The sequence below is a fragment of the Manacus candei genome, unplaced genomic scaffold (assembly GCF_025592945.1).
Source record: "Manacus candei isolate 608988 ecotype Guabito, Panama unplaced genomic scaffold, ASM2559294v1 h1tg000050l, whole genome shotgun sequence".
In the NCBI taxonomy this organism is placed as follows: domain Eukaryota; kingdom Metazoa; phylum Chordata; class Aves; order Passeriformes; family Pipridae; genus Manacus; species Manacus candei.
This window is the reverse complement of record NW_026138098.1, coordinates 7,508,385-7,536,062: the sequence shown is the minus strand read 5'-3', so window position 1 is coordinate 7,536,062 and position 27,678 is coordinate 7,508,385. Positions and strand designations below refer to the sequence as shown.

General features: G+C 47.4%; 2 protein-coding genes across 7 annotated transcripts in view; both read right to left on the bottom strand.

Annotated features, from left to right (window-relative positions):
- Positions 1–251: 251 nt before the first annotated feature.
- Positions 252–8,568, bottom strand: REC8 (REC8 meiotic recombination protein). Its single transcript, XM_051801170.1, is given in 20 exon segments — positions 252–1,331; positions 1,333–1,397; positions 1,399–1,508; positions 1,511–1,594; positions 1,597–1,736; positions 1,882–1,956; positions 2,363–2,405; positions 2,686–2,731; positions 2,831–2,928; positions 3,023–3,089; positions 3,324–3,493; positions 3,710–3,751; positions 4,021–4,096; positions 4,249–4,325; positions 4,646–4,691; positions 5,436–5,529; positions 6,024–6,102; positions 6,264–6,418; positions 6,973–7,041; positions 7,174–8,568. Coding segments are annotated over 20 exon segments (1,632 nt in total). The 5' UTR covers positions 7,230–8,568; the 3' UTR covers positions 252–1,291.
- A 985-nt stretch (positions 8,569–9,553) lies between these two features.
- The window catches only part of ALDH18A1 (aldehyde dehydrogenase 18 family member A1), a 23,576-nt gene continuing 5,451 nt past the window's right edge, over positions 9,554–27,678 (bottom strand). For 4 of the 6 annotated variants that reach the window (XM_051801101.1, XM_051801100.1, XM_051801102.1 and 1 more), the window contains exons 2-18: positions 27,278–27,401; positions 24,377–24,600; positions 22,650–22,799; positions 22,459–22,563; positions 20,970–21,128; positions 20,287–20,377; positions 18,555–18,679; positions 17,649–17,793; positions 16,179–16,252; positions 15,435–15,534; positions 14,154–14,374; positions 13,652–13,789; positions 13,347–13,542; positions 13,073–13,194; positions 12,226–12,412; positions 11,264–11,359; positions 9,554–10,341 (exon numbers count right to left, since the gene is read on the bottom strand). In XM_051801101.1, coding sequence (XP_051657061.1) covers positions 10,160–10,341; positions 11,264–11,359; positions 12,226–12,412; positions 13,073–13,194; positions 13,347–13,542; positions 13,652–13,789; positions 14,154–14,374; positions 15,435–15,534; positions 16,179–16,252; positions 17,649–17,793; positions 18,555–18,679; positions 20,287–20,377; positions 20,970–21,128; positions 22,459–22,563; positions 22,650–22,799; positions 24,377–24,600; positions 27,278–27,371 — 2,409 coding nt within the window. In that variant the 5' untranslated portion in view covers positions 27,372–27,401 and the 3' untranslated portion in view covers positions 9,554–10,159. Of the gene's footprint in view, positions 10,342–11,263; positions 11,360–12,225; positions 12,413–13,072; positions 13,195–13,346; positions 13,543–13,651; positions 13,790–14,153; positions 14,375–15,434; positions 15,535–16,178; positions 16,253–17,648; positions 17,794–18,554; positions 18,680–20,286; positions 20,378–20,969; positions 21,129–22,458; positions 22,564–22,649; positions 22,800–24,376; positions 24,601–27,277; positions 27,669–27,678 lie in introns of those variants that run through there. The other 2 variants (XM_051801097.1, XM_051801098.1) reach the window with 2 other exon arrangements.

Genomic DNA, 27,678 nt, shown 5'->3' with positions numbered 1-27,678 from the left:
CCCCTTCTTTAGCCCCATCAAATCCCTCCAAATACCTCAAACCCCCCCCAGTCCCACCCAAATCCGCCCCAAACCCCTGCCAAGACCACATAAACTGCCCATCCCTCCTTTAGCCCCTCCAAAGGCCACAAAATCCCCCCAAGCCCCCACAACGCCCTCTAAATCCTCCAAGCACCCCAAAACTCAAAACTCCTACTTAACCCCCCCAAAACAACCCAAAATCCTCCTTCTACCTACGCAAAAACCCCAAACTTCTCAGGCTCTCCCAACTCCCCCATAGATCCTCTGCCCCCCCCCAACCACTCCGAAAGCCCCAAATGTATTCTGTGCCTTCCCTTTGCTCCTGATGTGCTGCTAAACCTGTGCTGGTAATGGGGTGTCCACACTGGGTTATACTGGTGTGTACTGGGGCAGATGGGGACACGTGGGGCTCTCTGTGGTTCGTTATGGGGCAACCATGAATTTGCACTGGTCCATACTGGTTTATACTGGTCTGTACTGGGGCAGATGGAGGGAACTTGGAGGTCTCTGTGGGGCACTTGCAGGTCATTATGGGGCAGCCATGACTCCATACTGGTTTATACTGGTCCCAGGTGCTGCCCCTCACCCATGACCAGTTGCAGGTCCCGCTCGAGCAGGTGGGGTGAGACCCCCGACCCCCTCAGGGGTGTCCAGGTGACCGCAGCATCATCCCCCCTAGACCCTCTCACCTTCCCCCCAGGTTACCCCAGGAGTGTCCAGGTGACCCTGAGGGACATCCAGATGTGTCCCAGGTGTTCCCACCCCCCTCAGGTGCCCCCGAGGTGCGTCCACACGTGTGCAGGTGATGCCACCTCCCCCCCGGTGCTATCCCATGATGCCCCAGGGCACTGTGCCTGTCCAGGTGTATCCCAGGTGCCCCCAGGTAAAGGGGGCTCTGCCCCATCCCCATCACTGTTGGGTCCCTGCCCCACTCAGTGGACCTCCAGGTGGGCGTGGCCAGGCTGAGCCCCACCCACCCACCTGCAGGAGGTGCTAGAGGCCCCGCCCCCTCCCCGAGTGACATCACTGGCAGCCAATCAATGCCCAGGACAGGCCAGAAGAAGGCGGGGTTTATTCCGGGCGGGGACGGAGCGAGACAGTGATTGGTCCGTAGGGACGAGGCTGGTCCAGGCGCACCCAATGGGCACCACAGAGCTCTGAGGGGGCGGGGCTTGGGGTTAGGGGGCAGGGCTTAGGGAGAGGGGTTGGGCCAATGGGTGTGGTTTGTGGGAAGGAGGCGGGGCTGGAGCTGTGGGGGAGGGGAGGGCCCTCAGGACAGGGAGGAGTTTGGGACACGGAGGATGTGGCTTGGGAAGGGGGCAGAGCTTGGGGAGATGGGTTAGGGAAAGTGGGCATGGCTTCAAGGAAATGGGGTAGGAAAGGGGGTGTGGCTTGGGGAAGGGGTGGGGCTTGGGGAAAAGGGGCAGGTCTGGAAGGTGAGCAGGTGGGGAAGGGGCGGGGCTTAAAGCAAAAGGTGCTCAGAGCCAGGGCTGGGCGTCTGTAGGAAGGGCGGGGCTTGGGGAAGGAGCCCGGTGTGGAAAGGGGTGGGGTGGGGTTTGTGGGGAAAGGGGCGTGGTTTGGCAAAAGGGGGCACGTCTCTAAACTCACCGAGGCAGAGGGCAAAGATCTTTGCCACGCGAGCGCGGGATGCCCCCGGGGGCAGCATGGCCGTCAGCTCCGATCCCCCCGGGCGCTGGGCGTGCTCCAGGATCAGTCTGGGGACAGTCCGGATCCCACAGATCCCAATCCCCAAATTTTCCCTCTACTCCCCAAATTTCCCCATTTTTGCCCAATGTTCCCAAAATGCTCCCTAATCCCACAGATCCCAATCCCACCCCACAGATCCCAATCCCAACTCACCTCCGAAGGTCAGGAGGAGCTTCCACCAGCTCCGGAAGCTCCGGAAGCTCTGGGACAATGGGTGGGGCCGGAGGCCTGTGGGCAGTACTTAGGGGGTCAGTGTGACCCCACCCACTCCCCCCAACCCACACCTTTCTGCCGTAGCCCTCCCTCCTTCCCCAAACCCTGCCCCATTTCCTCTAGCTCTGCCCCCTTTTCCCCAACCCTGCTCCCTTCCCAAGCCCCGCCCCTTTCTTAGGACACACCCCTTTTCCCCCTGGATGGTGCAAGACTTGCCCCCAAGCGAAAGCCCCGCCCCCAAACCAAGCTCCACCCCCAGTCCTGCGCTGTCCATTAGCTGCACCTGGATTCACTACAACAGACCAATCACCGCCCACCCATAATAAGCCCCGCCCCTTTCCCAGGCCCTGCCGAGCATTAATTGGCTGCTGGTGACCTCCCTGCCCTTTGCCACACCCCTGCCCAGCCACGCCCCACTCACAGTCTCTCCAGCGGCTCCTCCTCGAGGGGCTCCAGGGACACTTCTGGGGAGGGGAAGGGACAAAAGTGATCCCCTGGCCCTGCCCTCAGGGTGCCCCACAGCGAGACAACACCACAGCAACCCCGCAACTGTGCCACCGTGACCCAACCGGCCCAGAGTGACCCCAAACTACCCACAGCGACCCTTAACTGCCCCATAGCGACCCCCAAACTGCCCCACAGCAACTGAAAACTCCCCCATAGTGACCCCCAAACTGCCCAGCAGTGACCTCCAAGTGCCCCACAGCGACCCCACACTGCCCCATAGAGCCCCCCCCGATTCACCTGAGATCAGGGTGGGCAGACTCGGCTCCAGGGCCTCCCGAAGCACCTGGAGAGGGACAGGGGTGTGGGGTAGTGGGTCTATGGGGCAGGATCGGGGTCTATGGGGTAGATCTATGGGGCAGGATTGGGATCTATGGGGCCTCACCTCCAAGTCGCTGGGCAGCTCCGGGGGCGGGGCCGCAGGCCGGGCAGGGCGCTGGGCACAGCGTCCCCACAGCTCCCACAGCTCAGGGGGCAGCCAATCTATGGGGCAGAGCGGGAGGTCACCCACTATGGGGCAGTAACCCCCACTATGGGGCAGGAATCCCCTGCTAGGGGGTGGCTGTGGGGGTCTCACCGTGGGTGGGGGCGTTCAGGAGCTCACTTGGGGGGCGGCGGAACCTGTGGGGCGGCTCCAGCAGCACCTGTGGGGCAGAGACAGGATCTGTGCATTAATGTACAGGGCAGGGGGGCCTCTGGACTAGATCTATGGGGAAGAGGGGTCTATGGGGCAGATCTATGGGGCAGGGAAGGATCTGTGGGCATAGGGCAGATACATGGAGCAGGAGAGATCTCTGGGCCAGAGGGGATCTATGGGGCAATCTACAGGGCAGGGGGATCTGTGGGGCAGGTCTATGGGTCAGAACCCCCACACTCACCAGGGGCTGACAGTGGGCTTGGGGCTGGAGCAGCTGTGCCCGGAACAGCTTGGGGGAGATGTGGGGCACGAGGTCCATGTGGGGCGGGAGGCGACGACGGGGGATGCGGCGACGCACTGGGACCTCCGGAATGGGGGGAGGCAGGGCGGGCTCCTCCGGGGGGGGGGGACCTGCCCCAGAAGTGCTCACAGCCCCATAAGTACCCCACCAACCCCAAGAGTGCCCCCACAGACCCATAAGTGTTCCCACCCTACAAATGCCCCCCAGACCTACAAGTGCCTCCCCATCCCCACAAGTGCTCCCACCCCATAATTGCCCCCAGCCCCAAAAGTGCCCCCCCAGCCCCATTAAGTGCTCCCATCCCATAAGTGCCCCCCAAGTCTCACGGGGGATGGGGGGTGGCGCCGGCAGCTCCTCCAGTTCCTCCACTGTGGGCAGAGATCCTCAAATGACCCTACAGACCCCTAAGGGTCCCCCACCCCCTCTCCTGTCCCTCAAGTGGCCCCCCCAGCCCCACAAGTGCCCACAATCCCCCCCAAGGGACCCCAAATGCCTCACAAGTGCCCATAGCAACCCCTAAGTGTCTCCCAACTCCTCCCAACCACCCCATGACCCCCAACTCCCCCCCTCCTGCTTGCCCCCCGAGTGCCTCCCCTGCCCCCCAAGCCCCCCCCCTGCCCCCAAGTGCCCCCCTCACCCGGGGGCAGCAGCTCCTCGGCCTCAGCCTCGAGCAGCAGCTGCAGCTCTCTGGGGGTCACTTCAGGCAGCTCCTCCTGACCCCAGAGACCCAAAGATTACCTCTGGGCCCCACAAAGACCCCCAGGGACCCCCCAGAGACCCACAGCAATCCCCAAGTGCCCCCCAGGTGCTGCCCAGGGAGCCCCAGGTGACAGCCAGGACCTCCCAGACCCCCAAACTGTGGCACCTCCAGGGGCGGCGGCAGCGGCGGCACTTCAGGTTCCCGCAGGGTGATGATCTCGGGGGACACCGTCACGGGGGGCCCTGGGGGCACAGACCAGTGCAGGGTGAGGAGCACCACAGACGGGCATTCACCCCCCAAAGCTCCTTGCACCCATCAGTACGGAGCAGTGTGGACTAATGGGAATGAGAAGAGATCACTACAGACCAGTATAAACCAGTATAAACCAGTATGGACCACTGACCACCCCTATACAACCTCTGTACCAGTCCTGAACCTCCTGAGCCCACCACCACAATCCAGTATGGACCAGAACAGACCAACAACCACCCCCCTTCCAGCCCTAACCCCACCTACACCCACCAGTACAAACCAGTACAGGCCAGTACAGCCCAGAGCTCACCTCGGGGGAACTCAATCTCAATGGGGGGGGGCAGGAGCTCCTCCACCTGTGGAGGAGGCACAGACCAGTATAAACCAGTATGAACCAATCTAAACCGGCCTGGGGTCACTATGGGGAAATCCGTGAACAATTCTGAGAAATTTGGGCAAAAATGGGGAATTTTGGGGAGAATTTGGGGAACTGGGGGCAAAGATGGGAAAGACTGGAGAGAAATTAGGCAAATTTAGGCAAAAATGAGGAAATTAGAGACAAAACGAGAAAATTACAGGGAAATGGATGAAATCTGAGGAAAACTGAGGCAGAAATGGGGAAATTCGGGGCAAATTCGAGGAATTTTTGGGCCAACTTGTGGAACTGAGGCACATTTGGAGGCATTTTGGGAAACCGGGGCAAAATTGGATAAATTAGAGTGAAAATGAGGAAATCTGGGAAAACTTATGAAATTTGGGGAAAACTGAGGAAAAATGGGGAAATTCTGCAGGGCAAATGGGGAAATTTGAGGCAAACTCAATGAAATTTTGGGCAAGTTCTAGGCAATTGTGGGCAGGAACCTGGCAAGCAGGCCCTGCCCCAGAGCTCCTCCAATCAAACACTATGGCTGTGGGAAGCAGCCACACCCACCCAGGACCAAAATTGGGGAAATTGTGGAAATTTGGGGTAAAGTGGGATAAAAATGGGGAAGTTGAGGGAAAATTGGGCAAATTTGGGGAAGTCTCGGGAAAATTTGAGGAAATTTGGGAAAAATGGGGAAATGTGGGGTCACTAGGGGACTATGGGGGGGGGGCAGTACCTGAGGAAGCTCCACTCCCATCACCCCAAAAAAGGGGTCGGGGGCCAATTCCAGCTGCACCATCAGAGCCTGGGTATCAGGGAGCAGCTGGGTCCTGGGGGGAAAAAGGGGTTCAGGAGGTGCTTGGGGGAATTGGGGGGTCACAGGTGAGACCTCGAGGGAGTACCAGTGAGGCACAGGGGCTGGGGGGGCTTTGGAGGCAGGTTAGGGGCTCCCTGAGGAAGTTTGGGAGGTCCCAGGGGTGTTTAGGGGTCCCAGAGGGGTTTGGAGATGTTCGAGGGTGTCTCTGGGGTATTTCAGGATGGATTTTTGGTGGTTTGTGTTGGTTTTTGAGGTCTGGGGGTGTTTTTTGCGGTGGTTTTTGGGGTAGTTTTGGGGTCTCTAGGTGTGTTTTTGGGGTGTTGTGGGATGTTTTGTTTGTTGGGTATTTTGGGGTGGTTTGGTTGTGCTTGGAGTACTTTTGGACGTTTAGGGGGTGGCTTAGGGCTGTTTGGATCTGTTTTGAGGGCATTTGAGGGTGTTTTCAGGGGTGCTTAGGGCCGTTTTGGGGTGTTTGGGGGTATTTTGGGTTGTTTCGGGGTCTCTGACCGGCGGGAGGGGCTCATGTCGATCTCCACCAGCGGGGGCCGCGCGCGGTGCAGCCGGTCCAGGATCTGCGAGGCATCCTCTGGGCGGGGGAGGAGCTGCGGCTGGAACGGGACCCCCAAACACCCCAAACACCTCCCAGGGTTCCCCAACACCACCACCACCCCCAGGATCCCCCAAACATCCTAACTTTCCCCCCCGGGAGCCCCCCCAAAATCCCCCTGCAGCCCCCCCAGCCCGTACCGAGCAGGTTCCCGCACTGCCGCACGAACACCCGAACCAGCCCGAGCTGCAGCATCGCCGCCAGGTACAGCGAGCACCGGGGGGGCGGAGCTCCGGCCGGCGGGGGCGGGACCTCCCACCCGCTGCGACCATTCACGAACGACAGCACGGAGGCACTGGGCGGGGTTGGAGAACAAGGGCCAATGGGAGCGAGGCGGGCACGGGGGCCAGTGGGCGTTTTTGGAGTATTATGGTGGTGATGGGGGGGGATTGGGAATATTTCGGGATATTTTGGCAGTAGGCTCGGGGCGGTTTGGGTGGGCGAGGGGGCGTCTTGGGGTGTCTCGAAGCTTTGAGGTTTTCCCGCCCGCCGCGACCAATCACGGTTGACATCAGCGCGGCTTTGGGCGGGGCCAGAGAACAGCCGGCCAATGGGAGAGGCGGGGGCGGGGCCAGGGAACAGCCGGCCAATGGGAGAGGCAGGGGCGGGGGCAGAGAACAGCCGGCCAATGGGAGAGGGGAGGGCGGGGCCAAAGAACAGCCGGCCAATGGGAGAGGCGGGGGCGGGGCCAAAGAACAGCCGGCCAATGGGAGAGGCAGGAGCGGGGCAAGAGAACAGCCGGCCAATGGGAGAGGCAGGGGCGGGGCAAGAGAACAGCCGGCCAATGGGAGAGGCGGGGGCGGGGCCAGGCGGGGGCGGGTGAGGTGATTGGCTCCCGGCCCCCCTTACCAGGTGCGCGGCACGTCCACCCCCAGGTACTCCCGGCGCAGCAGCCGCGAGCTGTAGGTGGCGGCCAACCTGTGGGGAACGGCCCGGAACGACCGAAAAAACAGTCGGGACCCACCCGAAACCACCCAAAACCCACCCGAAACCCCCCGAACCCGAGGCAGAACGGTCCGAAGCGCCCCCAAAACCACCCTACCCCCCTACCAGATGGTGCCGAAACACCCCGTGTGACGCCGGAGCACCTCAGGGTAGTAGAACATGGCGGGGGGGGGAAGGAAAACAGCGCTAAAAAAATGCTCAAAAAAAAATAAAACAACCTCCCAAAATCGGATAAAAATAAATTCGAATGGATTAAGGCGGTTTGGTTCAAACGGTGTTAAAAAAGCAGAGGGTAAAAAGGCAGTTTAGGAGATAAAATGCCTCAAAAAACCCACCTCCCAAATCTCTCAGAATTGAAAGAAAGCAGGTTAAAACGCACTAAATTTTAATATTAATAATTTAGGGTGATATTTAAGTTATGTTTTAAAAATGGAGGGTTAAACGGCGATTTGGGCACCTCAATGCCTCAAATCCCCCCCGAAATTAAAACAACCCACCTAAATTTGAATAAAGATAAATATTTAAATTATTTAAAGACGGGGGAGGGTGAAATGACAACCTTTGTTCTAAAATGCCTGAAAAGGCTCCAAAAAGTCCTCAAAACCCTAATGCAATAAAATAAAATTGACTATAATTCACTAGACTTCAGTAATAAAGGAGATATATAAATTATTGAGATATTTAAGAAAGGGTTAAAAAGCGTTTTGGGCACCAAAATGCCTCAGGAAAGACCCAAAATGCTACAAAAACACCTCAAAAAGCCCCAGAAATTTAAATAAAACTGACTAAGATTTAATAAATAGAAATAAATTAAGGAAATATTTAAGTTATGTAAGAAAGGGGAGAATGAAAAGGCGATTTTGCCCTTGAAATACCTCAAAAACGCCTCTGAAAAGTCTCAAATCCCCATAGAAATCCCCCCAAGTTAATGCTGAATTAATATTAATAAATTAAAGCAGTGGTATTAAAAAACTGAGGGGTAAAGGTGCTTTGCGCACTGAAATGCCTCAAGAAAACACCAAAAAGCACCTAAAATGCTTGTTAAATAACTGCACTTTATCTAATTAATAAATATTTAAGTTTGAGGAGAAACAGGGTTTAAAAGTGGTTTTAGCCCTAAGCCCCCTCAGAAAACACCCGAAACTCCTCAAAAAATACCCCAAAGCTCCGCCAAACACCCGCGATTAAAACTAATTAATCGACTAAATAATTAAATTATTCCCTTAGGGGATTAAATTAAGGCAACAAATTAACTTAAATCAATAAATGGGCTCGAATCCGGCCGCAAACCCTTCCGGATTTCCCCGACTAAGCCCCAAAACCGCCTCAAAACCCACCGCGGCGCCAACTAACGCCTTAATTAATCCCTTAGTCAAACCCACGAGCTCCCGTTAATTAAATCTGCTAATTAATTAATTAAGCCGCCACCAAGCCTCTCCCCCGCCGCCGCCAGACTCGCGAAGCGCGCCCCGCGCCGCTCCTTATATGACCCCGGTCGCTCCCCCCTTTTCCGCCCGGCGACCAATCAGCGCGACGCTCGCCTCAGCACACCCCGCCCCCTGCCAGAGCGGCGCCTTCGCGGGCTTTCGCTGCTCAGCCAATCAGCGCGCGGCTCCCCTTAGACACAGGACAGCGCCGGGGGCCGTGGCGGCGCTGACCAATCAACGCCGTCTTTGTGGAGGCGCGCGAAGAGCTAAGCCAATGGAAGCGCCGTTCGCCCCACGCCGGCGGCCAATGAGAGTGCGGCGGCCGGGAAGAAGGAGGGGAGGGAAACAGCGGCAAGTAGGGGCCAGGTGGAGAGATGGAGGGACCCGGGGGGACACCGCGCCATTTTTGGGGGCTCCAAAGCGCTTCAGGAGCTTCTGCGCTGCCTCCTCCCGCCTCCCCGCCGCTTTCCCTCTTCACCAATCAGCGCGCGGCTTCACCACCACGTGACACGCTCGCCATATATGGGCTTTATTTGCATAAGGGGGCGAGACCGCCTCGGCCCCGCCTCCAGCAGGCTTTGTCACGTGGGCTCATTTGCATAAAGAGCGCGGCTCCGCCCCTTCGGCAGGCTGCCCATATATGGAACTGATTTGCATAAAGGAGGGCGGGGTTTATCGGCCCCCACGGGGGTCCCGCAGCGCCCGTCAGTGACCCACCGGGACCCCCACGGACACCCCGCTGCCCCACAGGGACCTTCAGGGGCTCCCCAAGGCCCCAAAACATCCCAGAGACCCATAGGTGCCCCATAGCGACCTCCAAACCGGAGAGCGGGACATGCTGCATCCAGCAGGGAGAACCGGAGAGCGGGATACACTGCGCCCTGCAGGGAGCGCCTCCACTCTGCGGCCAAGGGAACCATTCCTACAGAGCCAGAGCTTCGTTCTAGACAAGCCATCATAGAAGTAGAATTGCTGCCGGAGGAGGGGTTGTGGAAGGTTAAGTTTTATACAAAACCAAAGAAAAATAAACCTTCTGTACAAATAAATAACAAAATTCATGCAGCAGACAATTATGTTATTTATCTACAATAGTCAACAATACAAAGAAATAGATATAAAAGGTTTCTTGGTCAAAAGCTTACTACACATTTGGAACATCTGTCCCCCTGTCTCAAGAGTTATCAAATACACAGAAACTAAGCGTAAAGCTTTCTGGCTTTCAAGAGCTGCCATGATCATAAAACTGAAGAAAAAACCGCTCAAAACCAAAACTATTGAGTCTGTTCTCCAGAACAGATACTTGAATAAAACAAAGACTTATGAAAAAAAAAAATTATGCTCCACCACCAAGCATATTTGCTATAGGGAGCATTGGGACAAAAAAAGAATGCAGCAGATGTTGAAGTCCTTTCTTACGTTACCTGCATGATTTGGAAAAATCTGTCTGTGGGAGGAGTGAGGTCAGTTTGCAGATACTGTTTAAGGAAACTGAAAGGGGGGGGAATCTCATCGATGCGATCATTTTGTATTAACTGTACTGCAAATGACCAAGGACAATGCTCCTGAAGATGAAAGACAAACTCCTTCACCAGAGAGTGTCCTGAAGCCTGGACATCTTCAGGAAATAATTATACCCCTGGGTTTTAACTCCAACCCCAACATTCTCAGTTGGCATTTCTCTGAGGGAGCGGGAGGCTCTCATGAAGATACTTCATGGTCCCATGCTCTGAGAAGTCAGAAACAACATGATTGTCCCCCCTTAGCAACCACTTTGTAGTTAAGAGTCCTTCGATTCCCACTGGTCCACGTGCGTGGATACGAGAAGTACTAATTCCCACTTCAGCACCTGCAGGAAACACCCAAAATAAAAGTAGTTAATCTCCTGATGACGTTCACTTCATACTAAGCAGTTTTACACCTTTATGTCAAAAAGCTGCCTGCCTTTCAGTGACCTGCCATTATCTGCTCCTCTCCAAATGCCAGAAGTTCTGTTTACCCAATATAAAAGTTAGAGGAGGTTAACTATTTCATTATAAATTGTAATGTTTATACTTCTGGCTGCTACAGAGTTACTTTCCAAAAGAAAGATGCAAGAGAGAGAGGTATCTCTTGTTTCCTGAGAGTTTAATCCTTTGAAACAAAAAGACAATAGCTAAATTGGTCAAGATTATGAACTTACATCTTTTTTTATCACACTGAGGAGATATTGCAAGATCTTAACTAAAATTTTTGAATCACATGGAACACTGAATGTTCCAGATAACAGATTAACAGCCTGCAGTGGAGACTTCAGACTTTCTGTCTCAGGAAAGAATGTTTCTCTTGTCTTCTGCAATTCAGAGAAGTGCACCTGTTTATTTAAGCAACTCATCCTCAGTTTGCTTCCTGCCCTTCATTCCTCAACACTGCAGGGCTGGCACACTGGACAGCAGCTCAGTCTGCCCAGCAGGACCGAAACATGTCATTCTTTACAGCATCATTGGGAAGAGAAACAGAAGGAAAACTGTTTACTAGTTTCACATCCTGGGTTGCACTGTTCTATCACCATATGCATGCAGCACACTTTACTCTGATTGAACAGAGCTTCAAAGGATTCAAACCAGCTTTGTGTGTCTAGGCTTCAGCTTTCGTACAGAACCTTTCCTGAAAACCTCTTATTAGACACTAAGATAAGAGACTAATCCTACCTTCCAGGGCTCGTACTGCCACACTTTTCACACACTCCAGCAAATTATGCAGTTGCATCCCAGCAATATTTTCTCTCTTACCAAGTCCAAATCTGTAGCCATCAGAGAATCGGGTACTGGCATTCCAGAAAACACAAGCGCTGTCGACGTGCTGGAGGAAGAACTCTGCTGTCTCCTCTGGGAAAGTGGCAGAGACAAAAAAAAAATCCATTACCTACAGAATGGTCATGCACTCCAATAAATACAACACAAACCAGTGAACAGATGTAACAATACAACTTTCATGTGCAACCTTATCAGACAGTATTTAAACAGCCTGGGCTAAGCCATGCTCATTTATACCTCCTTCCCTGTATGCTTACCAAGTAGACACAACTGCAAATGTTAAAAGAAGCTTGTGAAGACTAGAAGAAAGCAAAAAAAAGTCTAATTCTAAATCATCCAGCCTAGAACTTTCAAAGAGGCATTTAGTTGTACGACTGGGGAGAAAAAACAGCTGCCCCAAACCACGTCTGTCAGTCAAACTGTTAAACTAGAGTCAGGTCTCCATTAGTCTAAAACATGGAATTGTTCTAGATAATGAAAAATCCTAAACTCAATTGCTATTGTAGGTAATATTTGGGAACCACAACGTAGAAATACCACATGCAAGTCTGTGAACTGCAGGTCAGTTGCCCTTAGTGACAAGACAAACATTTAGGATCAGCTCTATTTCCAGTACAGTCCCTACAAATCTCGTGGCAGTGGGTTATATGGTATCAAACACATGCCTTTTAGTGACACTCATTTAAGCTCAGCAGGAGGTTCAGGAACAGAAGCCTGCTTGACTCACACACTGTTCAGATGCAGATCAACGTGACCTTACGCAGCTGATTTTCAGTTCTGGGCTTGGTTTGGTTGGAGAGTCTCAGCACAGCCCTAGTTAGGTTTTGAACTGGCACAGACCCGAGAGAAGAACTACTACAATGTAATTAGTTACACTAAAATCAGGAATTGGCAGTCAAACCAAAACAGCAGCTTAAGGAAGGAGCCTGGTCACTAACCATTCTCTGTGATAATAACATCCGTGTGAGAACTTCCATACTTGTGGATATGTTCAACGGCCTCGTGAACGCTGTCCACCACCTCAATGCAGCACTCCAGGTCCCCGTACTCCGTGCGCAGAGATTTCACTTCTGAAGGGCTGAATGTCAGGTAAGATGCAAACTTTGGGCCAGCGTGAATCTTCACCTGCAATACCAGAAACATTCTGTGCTACTGACCACAACAGAGCCTTCCAGGTGAAAAGTGTAGCTTCTTGTGCTCTGTGTGGGATGGACGGCTACCTTTACTGAAAACCACTGCTCATGGCTAGACAACTCATTAGTATACTGGCCTTTTGATGTTCCTTGGACACACTAGAAGGGAAAATGGATGTGAATAAAGGGTGTGCAAGAGGAAAATTTAAAAAAACCGACATGGATGGAGCAAATTCAGAAAGGATAAAAGCAGGAAGTGAATTCACCTGGGCAAGAAGCTAAAGGAACAGATTTAAGAAGAAGCAGCTTTGCATCCGGGAGGTTAACAACAATTCAGTCAGAATTTGAAAGGGTTGTGTATATATGCTCTTCTAAGGCAGAAGATTATTTTTGCTATATACAATAAGTATTTGTAGCCCAGTAACAGCCTGTAGCTGTCCTGAACAAGCTGCTTTCAGACAATTTCTACAGAAAAACTTGATGTTGTGTGGAGAAGCAAAGTTCTCCCTAAGTTCATTTACGTGTACAAAGACACTTATGGCTACTAAAGTGTTATGCCATCATAAAACTAAACAAGGCTACACCTGTCAAACCAAATGCTTCTAAAGTTGTTAGAAAAAACCAAACCAAAACACAAGTATGAGTGACTAACCTGTTCTACTCTCAACATGTCTATGATCTGATCAAACAACGGGGTTCTCAGCAAGTCGCGATGGATCAGGAGAGTTTCCAGAGCGTTACAGGCAGCAGGATATTCACACTTTGAGTCTCTGACTGAAGTTTAAGAGTAGATAATTGGTTACATAACATTCATGACAAGGATTTTGAACAGCACATGCATAATAAATTACCATAATTACAATGCATACTCCAGACCCGAAGTTGAATTACACGCATGAGGTTTAAGTCACCCTCTCACAGCTTACTTATCCGTGTGACCTTCTCAACGCTGGCATCCGTGTCCACGTACACGTGGCAGATCCCTTCGCTGTGCCCCATCACTGGGATTCCCTTGGCAGCTTTCTGGATATTCCTGACCAGCTGCGATGAACCACGTGGAATGATCAGATCTATCAGCTTATCCAAACGGCAGAGATCTTCTACTTCCTCTCTCGTGTTCACCTGGGGTAGTTGCAATACCGACAGTTTACAATTTGAACTTTCAAGTTTTGCTTACACTTTTTATACATACCATAGCAAAGGAATAGTTGACTGAACTCCAAGCACTTACCAGCTGCACTGCATCTTTGACTCCGTGAATGGAGAGGGCTTCTTGTGTCAGATGATGGAGGATTTGATTGCTGTGTGCTGCCTCTTTCCCTCCTTTAAGTAGTAAGCCATTTCCACTGGCTATGGCCAAAGCAGACACCTGTCAAAAGCATTTATTGAACGGAAAAAAAAAAAGTCCCTAAATGTAATCTGGTTCTTCTGTCAGAATGACACTCACAAAATAAAAACGGGATTTTTAGTGCTGTTGATTTACTCAATATTAATCTCCCAAAAAAACAACAACAAAAAACCCCAGGCCTGATTAACTGAGCACTGCAGAAACAAGTTCTGAAAATATCTCTGCAGAAAAAACAGGGATGCCAACAAAATCAATTGCAGAAGAATCTAAGCAAGAGTCCTTTGAAAGAAGACTTCTTGCAGTCTCTCAGTTGCTCGCCAACAGAAATACCCTTTCTTCCATCACCAAAGAATTCCCAGCAGTGTATTCTGCCCCCCTTACACACCTGTGGAAGACAGTCTGGACGAGACTCAAAGATGACGAGGAGGACCCCGATGGGCACTGTCACCTGCTCCAGGTGCAGGGCCTTTGCTATGCGTGTCCTGCGGAGCACGCGGCCCACGCTGTCCTGCGAGGACACCGCGATCTGGCGCAGCCCGATGGCCAGGCTGTTCAGCTTCGACGTGGACAGGCTCAGGCGCTTCAACAAAGGAAGAGCCAGCCTCCCTAGAAGAAAGAAAAAAGTTGTGCTGGAAATCTGTGCTGGTCTGCCTAGGCTCAAGCAAAAGTGACTTAAGCAAGTGCTGAGCCTCAGGAAAATTCAGGTGTTTCCCACACTGCAGCACGTAACCTCGCTGAGATGGAAAAGGCACAGCATTAAGTTTGGTAGTCACAATAAAACCACTCAAATATGACTGTGATTTCGCCCCCCTATTTTTACTTAATGCAGTTTAAGTGCTTTGTACATGAAGCAACAGCAACATCTACAAAGACAAAGTTTGTCCTATCTCAAGTACTGCCGTATGTCTGAATTTTTTACAGATTTCTAACCCTGCAGTATTTCTGGAAGGTCCAGGCAGTAATTTAATCTGTTTTACAAACAGAAATGCCAGAGCAGAGACATATTCACAGCACTGCTGTGAGACTGGGCAAGAACTTTTTAGTCTGAGCACATTCAGACACTAAGTTAAACCAGCAACGTCTCCTCAAATACTCTGGGAAGTTAGAAATGGTTCCCTGGTATCTTCCACAGATTATTACAATTCATGATGTGCTCTTTTCATCTATTTGCTATGCCAGTGTGTACACGTCTCAATTCCAGCTTCTCAATGAATGCATCCATCTAACACATAAGAATGGGTTTAATCCAAGCCACCTAAAGAGAACCTTCCTCAATTAGAAGGGGATACAGTTCTCTTTGGAGAACATCAATTTAAGTGTAGAGATGACAGCCTTCCCCTCAGGAGCCAAACATTACCTTAACCAGCCTATAAAATATTCACTCTATGCATGACAGTAACAGAGATGATATTTGTTCTTTCTTTTTATAATACATCACTTGGTATTTTGCAGGGCCTCAGTATCTTCTCTGATGAAGGCAACTGTTTCATGTAATGAAGGAAGCTGCAGCTGCTTATACTGACAAGCTCTCAAAGCCCTAGGTTCACTAATTTGTGCCAGCCATAGTACCCAATCCCAGGTAATAGAAGATTCTAGTTCTCTTTTGTCTTGAGGCCGAGAGAGGTTCAAGATGATATTATTACCATAGAAAGATCTGAAATATTACCTTTATTTTCAGCCTCTTCTAAGTCCTTTTTGTTTGCCAAGAGAATTTCTTCTCTCTGGTCAGTTAGTAAGTCAGCAAGACGAAAAATAATCTCCGCTCTCTGAAAGAGAAAACAGTTTCTGAACTGACCTCTCACACGAAGTCTCAGCCATTTGACATCTGGGCCCTGTGCTCCATGACACATCCTCACTGTTAACTCTCCCAGTACTTGGCCAGCTGACTTCTCCAGCCTGCATCATATTGAAAAATAAGGCTGAACACTGCTTCAACCTTTATTTTGCTTGCTATTATCTTGTTTCCATGCCAGGTGTTCTTCACCAAACTCACATATTCTTCCTTTAGGAGCACCTCGTGCCACATCTTGCCTGCCCAGCTGCAGAGCAGTGATTGCCTACAACTCTGCTTTTGCATACATGTTGTATGTTGAACTCCACACAGGAGTGAATGGAACAAGTTGCTCCAGTCAGTCCTTCAGCAGCTCTGACCACAATTCATTTCTCTGTGCTATTTGACACTATCAGGAATTTTATAAACCCCACATGAAAGCATATTTTACTCCACAGCCCCAAGGTACATTATCTTTTTGCTTTTCCCATTTCTGAGCATGCTACAATACAAATGACAGATCTGGTACACAAAGAATAGATTCTTGTCCCAAGGGGCCCATTTCTGTTATAAATCTGTGTTGTAAAACTTGCCACACATGCACAGTCTTAACAAGTAGCTACTATATTGTTCTGTCACCTGCTCAGGCTGTAGAGCTGCCAGGGTCCTGCCACCAGCTCGAGCCATCTCAGCCTGCTGTTCTACTGTCGGGCCTGCAAAAAAACCCAAAACCATGCCACACAGACAAAGTAACAGCATATGCAGAAGTGAACACCAGGCCTTCCATCTTCCCATTCTTTGCTCAGATCAGGAAAGCAGGTAAAGAGTCTTAAACGGAAATTTCAAGAAAACAGTTACGTGCTAAAACAGAAAAATCTGTACCTGACATAAAAGTGCTGCTGTGGTCCCTATGCAAAGTCACCACAGAGATGTGGTGAGTGTGCACCATGTATCAAAAAGACTGGACAAAGGACAAAAGAACAGCAGGATATGTCTCAAGGCATAGCAGGCTTCTGAAAGAAAGGAGCCAAACTTTGAAAAGTTTAAGTATCCAGCTGAGGAATGTATGCACGGGAACATATGAAAAATAATGGGAGCCAAAGCCCAATTCTGTAACAGCTCACAGAAAAACTGCTTTCCCTCTGTCTCTCCTTGTATGCATTTTAGAATAAAGGTGCTCAAAATGATATGAAACAGGTAATTCATGTTTCTGTTTCAAAACAAGTCATCATGTTCAGGCAGCGTTTCCCCCAAGAGTTCACAAGTAACTCATGGATAAAATAAGTTGTTATTTTTAACTCCCCTGAAATCTCCTGTAAACCAGATGACTTGAAGGTGCTAAATACTACCCAACTTCTGTTTTAAGAAGGGTCCCATGGAAATAGCCAGAGTAGGAACTCCAATGTTATGGAACATATAAAGAGGTGTAGTGGCAACTGGAAGAAAAGGACTTGCAGACACATGATTAATTAGACTTACTTAAGACGTGTTGAAACATCTTTTTCAAGTGATATCATACTTTAGAAAGTATCTTTTGGTGTTCTTTGAGAAAACTGATATGTATGTAAGCAGATATAGTTGATTTCTAAAAGTTACTTGAATTTCCAAAGTGTGTTTCTTGGAATATGGAAGACAGAGAGAAGATTGGAGTAAACACCACAACAGTCCACAGGGACTTTTGCTGTTTGCTGTGTTTGTAAGACACTCAGAGTGGGATCACAAGATTAAAAGCTTTACTGCTGATATAAATTTATTATAATGGGACTAACCAAAAAGGCTCTTGACCATAGTGACACAGAGTGGGTTCAAAGGATAATCTGACACATTCATACAAGAAATCCATTAAGGATTACACATGAAGAAATTCACATGGTTTGAAGTGCCAGTCAAAAGTATCACTCCACACTTACCCTATTCTGCAAAGGTCACAAGGGGAACAAAAGCAGGGAATTCAACATTTTCTATCCTTAATCTAGAAAATAGCTTTCAAAATCCATTTTTCATGCAGAGTGTGGTTTCCCAGTTATTGCACGGGTCTAGACAAATTTTAACTCTAACTTTTCAGGAAATCTCTACAACTCTCAATGTACACATTATCTTTGTACTCACCTGCAGGTTTTACCTCTGAAAAAAAAGTTCCAACTTTTTTCCCTTCCACAATATCTGTGATGACATGACCTGAGATCTTTGGGTGGGTTCCATTTGCAATCACTACAGAGGTGCCTCCTTGGAGGGCCCACAGAGCTGCTTTCACCTACAGCAAAGGATAGAGCCAGTTCCAATAAATGCACTTGTGTTATTTGAGTCACCATGCACAACAAGCCTTCTGGGCCCACTCTGACCTCCAGACTGATCACTTGTGCTTTCAAAGAGCATTCAACACACTTTAGGAATTTCCATAACGAAGCACTGAGTGAGATCATGTATTTGCACTTTACCTTCCCTTCCTTAACCAGCTGCCCCTTTATAAGCATACTTCAAATTTTCCTAATAGTTTGCTTTTTTCAAGACTTCTGCAAGGGCCCATTGGTCATATGTTCTTTCTCACCATTACCTTATGCTGAAAGTTCTTATTACTCTTCGAAGAAATCCAATTTTCTTTTTTGAAAATATTCTGTTGCCATTTTTTCTGACGTTGATCAGGTACCATGGATTAGCTTAATCCACTTTAAGTGACCACATGATATTTCTTGCACTGCGGAGCACTGTTCTTGCTCAGGTGCTGGCCATTACTATATAATATTAAAATATTATTCAATACCATTAGCTGTCTGCATTACTCCCTTAATGTCTGATCAGTCTAAGCACTCCTGGCTGCTCTGACCAAGATGCAGAGGTATTGTCATGGCTTATAAACCTCTGGTGAAGCTATGAAGTTTGCTGAAGGGTTACTTGGTTTCCACACAAAGTTTTTACCTACCCTTTTCCTATTCAGCTTCTTATTGGATTTTTTTACTTATTTGATTCAACAAAAACATCCTTCCCAAAAACAAAACAAATGTTCCATATTTCTACCTTGGCTTCCATGCCACCCATTCCCACTCGGGATTTGGTTCCAAATGTTACAGACTGCTGGTCGCCTGGGTAGAATATGTCAATGAGCTTTGCATCATCAGATCCTGGAGGGCTGTTAAAGAGTCCTGAAATAAACAATAAAAATCAGTTATATACACTCATGTCCAAAGCTCAGGCGTGAAAAAATAAAAAAATAAAACAAACCAAGCAACATGGGGCTAAAAAGCTGTATTCCACTTTAAAGGATTGAAAACTTCCACTGAACCCTGCTTTTTGAGCACAAAACACTTCACAGGCAGTCTCAAGTATAGGTTTACTGAAAGCCTAACAAATAAGAAAGGAAAACCCCACATGCTGAACAGCAGCATGCAAGCTGGGACGTAGTGATATTTGGCTGGGGTTAGAGACAGCTTACAGCTTTTATATGTTCAACATCAGGCCTTACATACACAAGCCCCCAACTGAAAAGACAAAGGACAATACTCCTCACCAAAGCCTCAGATGATATTCTTGAATGCTGGGTTGTACAGTGAGAAACTGGGCAATTCAGAAACATGTAAAAAGGGTTCAGAATTCTGCTAAGAAGGAACACAACACTACAGAGACATACTCTACTAATATTTTTAAAAATCAAATAACTTTATGTAACTATGTTTGGAGTGGGATGACACTTTAGTTTACCTAACACATTAAATCTGAAATCTTGAATCACACTTCCCAGAAATTCTATGTGAAAAAATAATGCCATCACAAATTAGAGGGCACAAGTGCAGACTATCTGTGTCCATTCCTGACAGCTCGGGAAGGAGAGGACACATATCTTTCCATAAACAAAATGTCACACTGAATGAATAAGCCTGCAGGGTGGGTGTGCTGAGTGTTAACTTTTTTTACAAGCTGTTTTGACTATTGCTTTTATAAGTTATTCTCAGACGGTCATTTCAACTAGAACCAACCATGAAACCTGGTTGAATCTGCTAAAAAAAACTGTATTTATGGAAAGACACCACCTCCTTCCTCAAGGCCTAAAGTATGTGTTGAAGACCAGGATCCACTGAAAGAAACCCATCTGGAGAAGATGAAAAGGCTGTGACTTGGGTGATGTGGTCTGCACTGATGTGAAACTGCACCCACTACCCTCCTCTGTCTAGAAAACAAAGTTAAGCATCCATAGGTAACAGGCTTATGCCACAAAAGCACAGCTCAGAAGACTTGAGCAGTGTAAGCCAAAAGTCTGGGAGAGAAAAAGCTTGGAAGATCGAAGTATATGGAAAGCAATGACCAGGACTTCTGCTGATAATTCACTGAAACAGTACCTGCTGCCAGAAGAAAAAAACTGTTGTAGAATAGTATTTGGTTTATAATCCTTATTCTAGACACAGCCTTTATCCTGCAGGGTGCTCCTGACTGTCATACAACTCTAGAAGCTGACAGAAGTACCACAGTACGCGTGGTATTCTGGGTTCTGAACAGGTCTCAGGTTCATAGGCATTCTCATCCACCCACATTCAACAGTGTGACCTTTGGCTTACTATTATTATTAAAAGTCTTTGGCTTATTCCACAGCATCAGCAGGGGGTACAGGCCTGAAGGAGTTAAGGAGTATGTTGCAATTGTCCACACAAAAGGGATGAGCTGAAGAGATCAGTAAAACGTGAAAAGAGGTTGGTTTGACAATCCACTGTAAAACTTCATTAAAACTAAAAAGAAATTAAAGAAATTGCTCACAAACCTTCTACGTCTGAGAGAACAATCAGGAGATCAGTTTTCATTTCCACAGCCAGTCGTGCTGCCAGACTGTCGTTGTCCTTCACACTGATCACCTGCAATGCACGTGCACATCAGCAGCACTGGGGAGCAGGAGGAGCTAAGAAATGTTTGGTGGCAACACACAAAAGCAAGTTACCTCAGCACTAACAAGGCCTCCTGGGCTACTCTGTTCACACCCACCGCAACTTCGAAGGTGATCTTTGTGTGGGAGCACATCTGCTTTTGGAATGCAGTACAGCAATACCAAAATGAGTATGCCAAAATGGCATCAGTACCTGCATTCTCTACCTTGGTGCCCAGGGACAGGGCAAGGGGCACTACCTGACCCTGCTTTAAGCAGGGGTGCTGGACTAGATGACCTGCACAAGTCCCCTCCAACTTCAACTATTCTGTAAAAAAACAAATTAGGCATGCTTGGTTTTGTCAGAGCAGACATTATCTGCCCTGCTTTCACCCCACAACAATGTATCACAACAGACACAGACAAGTCAGTACAGTCTTCCAGTGCCCTCTGCCCACACTAATTGTGGATGTGTGTTTCCCTGCTCTAGGCTCCAGAGGTCCCCAGTTATGGCAATAGTCAAGTACACATCAGAGCTGTACCATCTGCAAGCAGGAGCCACCCCCTTGCAATACTTTACCCACATTTACCCCCTGCAGATCACTGTTTGGCTCTGGAGGTGGAACAACAGCATCATTGGTGTTGATTATAGGGACAATATTCATCCTTAAAAGCTCATGTAATGTTCCGTTTAAGTTGCGACGCTTCTGTTCATCATGGAAATCCAGGTTGGTGACCAAAATCTAAGAGGAAGAAAAAAATACTTAGCCTACCACCTTTTCTGAGAACAGAATCATAAGCTTACGTATTAACATGTCATAACAGAGCAGTCATGCCTTTTGGGTCATTAAAGAAACAGGAACTACATTTCAAGGATACAGAATACAAGTGAGAAATATTCTTCCCACAACATTATAGGTTTACATGCCTTAACTTCCACTGGAGCCTACAACAGCCTTTCTCAAGCTGACAGGTCACACACTCCAGGAGCAAATTTGGAAAAATAAAACCATAATCAGAACACAGATGCTGATGGTGACTACTCAGACCTAAACAATTCAATGGACTACTCAAGACATTGCCTTTCCTGATTTTCCTCACAGTTTCGTGTTCCTACCTGCAGCAAGCAGAAGGGATGCTTTATCTCCAGATTTCTCTTCAGCTCACTAGAACTCACTTGCTTTTCTGAAAGAATTTTGTCATTAAAGCCTCCTGCATGCAGATACCATCCCTCTCTTTTTGGTATTTTAAGACCAAAAAAATCTCAATGTCTGCTCTGGAGAGACTGGGTTTTTTATTTTTACTCTGTAATTGGATATTTGAGAACTAAGTAAACAACTCCAGCACACAAATGTTACAATAGCACGTCGAATCCGTGTGTGCCCTGACCTTTTTGGCAGAGACAATGAATTCATTTATATCAAAGGAATGACAGTTGTCTATGGACTTTAACAAGATTCTAATCCAGCACGACCTATAGTGATTTTTAGCTATACGTAAACATTTTAGCCATATCAGCTCTGCCATATTACAGGAAGAACTTCCTCCAAGAACGACTTCATACTAGGTTCCTTAACTCATTAAAAGTGTCTAAACAAGTAAGGCCTTACAGTTAATGCAATTCTGTATTCTCAGAGTATTTAAGATAAGAAAAAAAGCCTGTTTAAGAGTACTTCAAGTGACAGAGTTGCAGCCTTCAGCATAAGACGAGGGAAACATCATCCACAAGCTAGAAAGGTCTGAGGAGCAGATGGGCGGAAAGTTCTGAACTGTGGATATGCACTTCCACCAGCTTTACAGAATGCGTGGCAATTTAACCACTTGTGACTTTTAAACCCTCACTTTGGACCGCCATTGAGCTTTTGTGAAGAGATCTTAACAGACTCTCCCTGCTATTTAAGAGCAGGATGCACCTGAACTTCAGAAGGAAAAAGCATATTTGCTTTTATCTTGACGATGGACAACTCCACGTCAGAAATACTTAGCAAGGCACTCCTTTATAAGGTACCGTTTATATGAAAACAATAAGCCCCAAAAGTAGCATGTCAGTCTAGGAAGGAGGGAATGCCTTACCTGAGCTGCACAGATGCTGTACTGTGTGAACATGGCCTCGTACAGGGCCATGAGCCCACTCTGGCCTGCTGCTGCACAGGCTCGGGCCTCCAACACTGGAATAGCCTACAGAGACAAAGAGCAGCTGTCAGTGACTGGAGCAGGTACCACCCAACATTTAAGGAAAAGCACAAGTGCCACCAGGCTCTCACCATGTCTTTCAGCTGACTCTGGCCTGAATGAAGTGCTTGTCTCACACTCTGAGAAAGCAGGATCTCATGACGCAACCGCTGCTTTCCAAAGGCTACAGCACCACTGGTGACAATCATCATCTCTCGGCCCTGGTTTTGCAGCATTGAGACCTGTAGGTACAGAAAATAAGAAACAGGGCCTGGTGTACCCTCACTGCCAGCATGACAGTCCTGGCTGTTATAGACAACCTTATGCTCACCAGTTCTTGCTGACACAAGTGCTGTGCTTCCTCCATGGATGCACGAAGCAAGGCAAACATCCTTTAAGATATTCCTGCACACCTTCCTACCCACTGAGGAGCTATGCCAAGGACTGTATGCCATCTACAGCTTCTGCTAAACTGTCTTTTCACAGTACCAGTTTTCATGACAGAATCATGCTTGAATCTTCAGAATACATATTACATGCTAACACTTCTACATCCCTCACCTCTCTACCACCATTGCTACAGATAAGGAAAGACATGAAATGTAAAGGAGCAGTTGTATCTTCCACCAATCTTCTTATTCCCCATCCACTCCCAAAGCTACCATTACACAGTAACTTTGAATTCTAGGAGTGAAGAGGCCAACTAAAAAACGCTTTAGATTACTTCTTTCTTACATGTATCTGTCCAGATTCCTTTCAAAACCCTAAAGCTAAATGTCTTACATGAATTTGATTTGTTAACTTTACTTCTCAGAGGAAACATGTCCAATCCTTGCCAAAGTAACTATTTCTTTTTGGAGAACAAATACATGAGTTGATCCCATCAGTTTTTGCTACAAGTAATGAGGTTTCAAGCTTTTCCCTGGAGGAACTCTGCAAATTCTCAGGTAATTAAGAAGGGTTGACTCTTTCTGAAGAGTTCACAAACTTCAGTACCACCTTCCCACCACAGCCAGCTAATGCCCCAGTCATGTCCTACCTATGGCATAAAAATCCCACTGTGCAAACCTCTCACACTACACTGGGTCTGGCCCAGATAGAGTTAACTTTCTTTATAGGGGTTTATGGTGCTGTGTTTTGGATTGCAGTTCTAAAACAGTTTTGCCTGTTGCTAAATAGTGTTGCACGGCATCAAAGCTTTCTCTTGTCCCCACGGTAACCAGCACTTGCACAGCATCAAGGCTTTCCTTTTTCCACTATGTCCCATCCCAGCAGGCAGGCAAGGGGCTGGGCACAAAGTTCAGAGAGGACACATTCAGGAGAGCTGACCTGAACCGGTCAAAGGGATACTTCAAACCACATAATGTCATGCACAGCAATAAAACTGGGGTTGCACAACAGCAAAAGGCAGGGGGTTGTCTTCCAGTGTGGCCACCACTCAAAGACCAGCTGGGCATGGTCTGCTAGTCTGATGTAGTGAGTGATTGCCTCAGAATCACTTGTTTCTTTTCCCCTCTCCTTCACTTATGAAACTGTCTTTATTTCAACCCATGAAATGGGTTACTTTTGCTTTTCCCATTTTTTTCCCAATCCCACTAATGGTGGGGCAGAGGTGTGGGGAGCAAACAAGAATCTGTGTGGATGCTTAGCTGGTGGTCAGGGTCAACCCACCACACCTTCAAACAACCACGTCTTGAGTTACCTGGTTTATGGAACCACAGCACAAGGGATTGAAAAAGAGGGTTTGCTAAAATCTTCTGTACCACTCAGCAATCCCTGAGCATCTGAAGTTAAACCAAACGTTCAGGCTCAGGATTACCTGCTCTACAATCGAAGCCAGCCTTCCAAGGGCCAAGCCACACTCATCCCCTCGGGTCACAACAGCACTACCCAGCTTCACCACGATCCTCTTGGCATGCTTCAGCTCGCTCCGGTGCGCAAAGGGTTTTCCATGGGCACGGCTGAGCGGCACCGTGAGAAACGGAATGTTGCTCCAACAACGGAGGGATTCATTCCTTAACCTTTGGTTACGGTGAGGGAGGTCTGTGCAGAAAGAAAGAAAGAAAAAAGAAAAGCAGTTTTAAGTGTTTTGTTCAGACTTTAGGCCCTTGAAGTCATGCAACATTTCCTCCTTTTCCAAGGCTAAAGCTCACAATACACACTTCCAAGTGACTGGGAAAGAGAAATAGCTTTCAATTCACCAAAACACAGTGAGAACCAGTGCCATCTGAGCAGCACTAACCACCCCTAAGGTACAGAAAGCAATATCCCATGCATCACAGATCTCTGACCCTGGGAATCTAGAAGACCAAACTGAGGGACACTGTAAAAGAGTCCACACAGCTCACATCACAAGGACCAATTTTAAAAACAATCTCCTTTGCCTTGCCTCATTAGATACAGTTATAGAGAGTTTTCCTGTCTGTAGTAGCAAAGAAAGCTTGACAGTTAGGAAAGAAAAGAAATACAGCCTTTACAACACCTCTGAGTCAGGTATTTTTGCACATTGCTTAAGTAGGGGCAGTTGAAGGGGGATGAACATACAAACTCAGTCATGTGGTGGTGTCCAAACCCTGGGACAGGAGACACAGCTGTGCCCCAAGCCTGGCAGGGTTCAGGAAGCCTTTGGACAATGCCCTCAGTAGTGTGCTTCAGCTGAGGCCTGCAGACCTGAGGCATCAGGCAGTGGGACTAGATGACTTACAACTGAACTGTTTTATTCTAGTCAATCCTAACGAATATTTCATCTGAAGATGCAGAGATTTCTTTACAAATCAGTAAAACGAACCCTATGCCATGGTCAGTTACCTGATTTTATTTCATATGTTCACTATCTCTAATTTTGATGCTCTATAATACAAAATGCATTAATTTATAATCTAAACGTGACTGTTCTTGGTGCTGGAGAAAGACAGGAACGAACACCGTGCTACATAAAAGAGAAACTTGTAATTTTAACAATGCTTTAATTAAATAAATCTTTTGTTCACTATACACATAGAAGCAGCTTAAATGATTGATCATAAATGAGGGCTGCATTAACATGTCACACAAATAAAAGCAGGAAACGCAATTTCGAGAGGAGTTTCATTTGCCTCTCATTTTCACCATGGAATACTTGTGAATGTAAATAAGGTCTGTAAAAAACTGGGTGAAGGAGTCCAGTTTAACTCTTCTTTCCAGCATTATACCTTATTATTTAGTATTTGCTTATCCTACACAGTATAACCAGAAAGGAGTAAAATTTATTTCCAATTCTCTCGGCTAGAGATTCAGGATTTAGAAGGTTCCATGAAGGCAGCTGCTGAGGGTTATCCAGGATCTTAAAAGAAACCATTTATTTTTTTCAGAAAAACAAGGGAAAAGACAACAGTTCTAGAACAAGCAGAGAACTTAATTAATCTCTAATAAAGTCCTAACTGCTAATCTTGCTCTACGGCTGCATAAACCTGCCTTTTTTAGTTACTTTACACCGGACTGAGATGTGAAATCAGCTCCCACCTTACAAATGCCAAACACTACTGGTGATGCAAGCCCATTAACTTGCTCTGTATGCAATTAGGAAGGAACTGACAGAGCCAACCAGTCCATGTTTTAGACAAATAGATTTAAAGGCATCCAACTTTTTATATCTTGTACCTTGTCAACAGTTTCACTTCCTTAATAAAGAAGGGGAAACATATGAAACATACTCAAGTATTTGGCACCACAGATCCTTTTATGGAACTTGCATGAGGTTTACTTCTCAGGAGTAAAGAAGCAGAATTTCAAAAAACACCTGGGCTGAACAGAACAGAAGACAACAGTGGAGAATAAACAGAAAACAGTGGAGAACAAAGAAAAAATTGTGATAAATGATCACTCCAGCTTTAAATCACAACTGATGAAGTAACAAGAGTTGCTCCACTGTTGGATACTGTCAATACTTAGGAATAAACTCACAATTAATACTGTGAAAATTACTGACTTTGGAAAATGAGGGATTTTTAGAAATATTACAAATACAGAAGTCAACAGAGCTGTAGATCATAAAGAACAAGTTTAGCATTTTCAAGATTTCCACATTTAATTCATATAATTACTAATAAAAGAGAACTGTTAACACAGAGACCAATGGGAAATTAATCTTGCCTGCAAGGGTAAACAGCTAATCTCTTGATCTGATGGAGTCTGTCTATCTTTGCCTTTTCTATTTCAGACTACTCATGAAACAGACACTAAATGGTTCTCTCAGGTTAGACTTTCAGGGAAGAGATATTTACAGGGCATCTATATATTTACACTCAGGTTTCCTGCAAGCATCTTTCCACTTTTATCTATTCCAAATAAATTTCAGCTTTGTACCTTGCTTTACTCAAGACATCTGTGGGCTGAAAAGACAGATGGGGGAGCAGATATAATCAGATCTTGTTTTCTAGGAATGTATGAGGATGAAATAAAGAACTTTTACAGTAGCAGTACTTTCACTACTGATATTTTTTTTGCTTGAAATGCATGTCAGAATGAAAAAACCCACAAACTCAGACATCCAGATGAATACTACTTAGTTGACGGAGCAAGTAACATTAAGGAAGTAGAGCTTCAACTGCAGTTCACTTCAGAGGTTTTAAGTCTGAATGATGTTGATGAGATGATTTTCTTTCACCACAGCAAAGAGCACAGACGTGCCCAGACACAGTGACCAGCAGTACTACAAAGGTGTGCTGTCTCTCATACATACATGAACGGGGAATGGCTGCCACAGCACGTGGAGACAACACAAAGCACCATCCCGGGGAACGGACAACAGGGCTCAGAGCAGCTTGACACAACATTCTGAGATGCCTTCTGCAAATCAAGGATATCTGCAAGTTAAAAGGGAGGAAGGGGGAAAACTGGTTAAACATCAGTGACTTTCCATCTATATTTCTCTCTTCACCCACTCCCCCACTCCAACTCATCTTTGTCCTGTACAGTCTTAGTACCATTTCCTTGTGTCTCCTCTCCATTTGGCAGAATTTGCTTACAGACTGTGGCACAGAAGAACTGAAGGCCCCTGTTCCCTACCTGCTGCCAGAAGATCATTATAAAGGTAAAGAAAAAAACACGGTTCCCCAAGAAGGGAAAACACTATTACTGAAT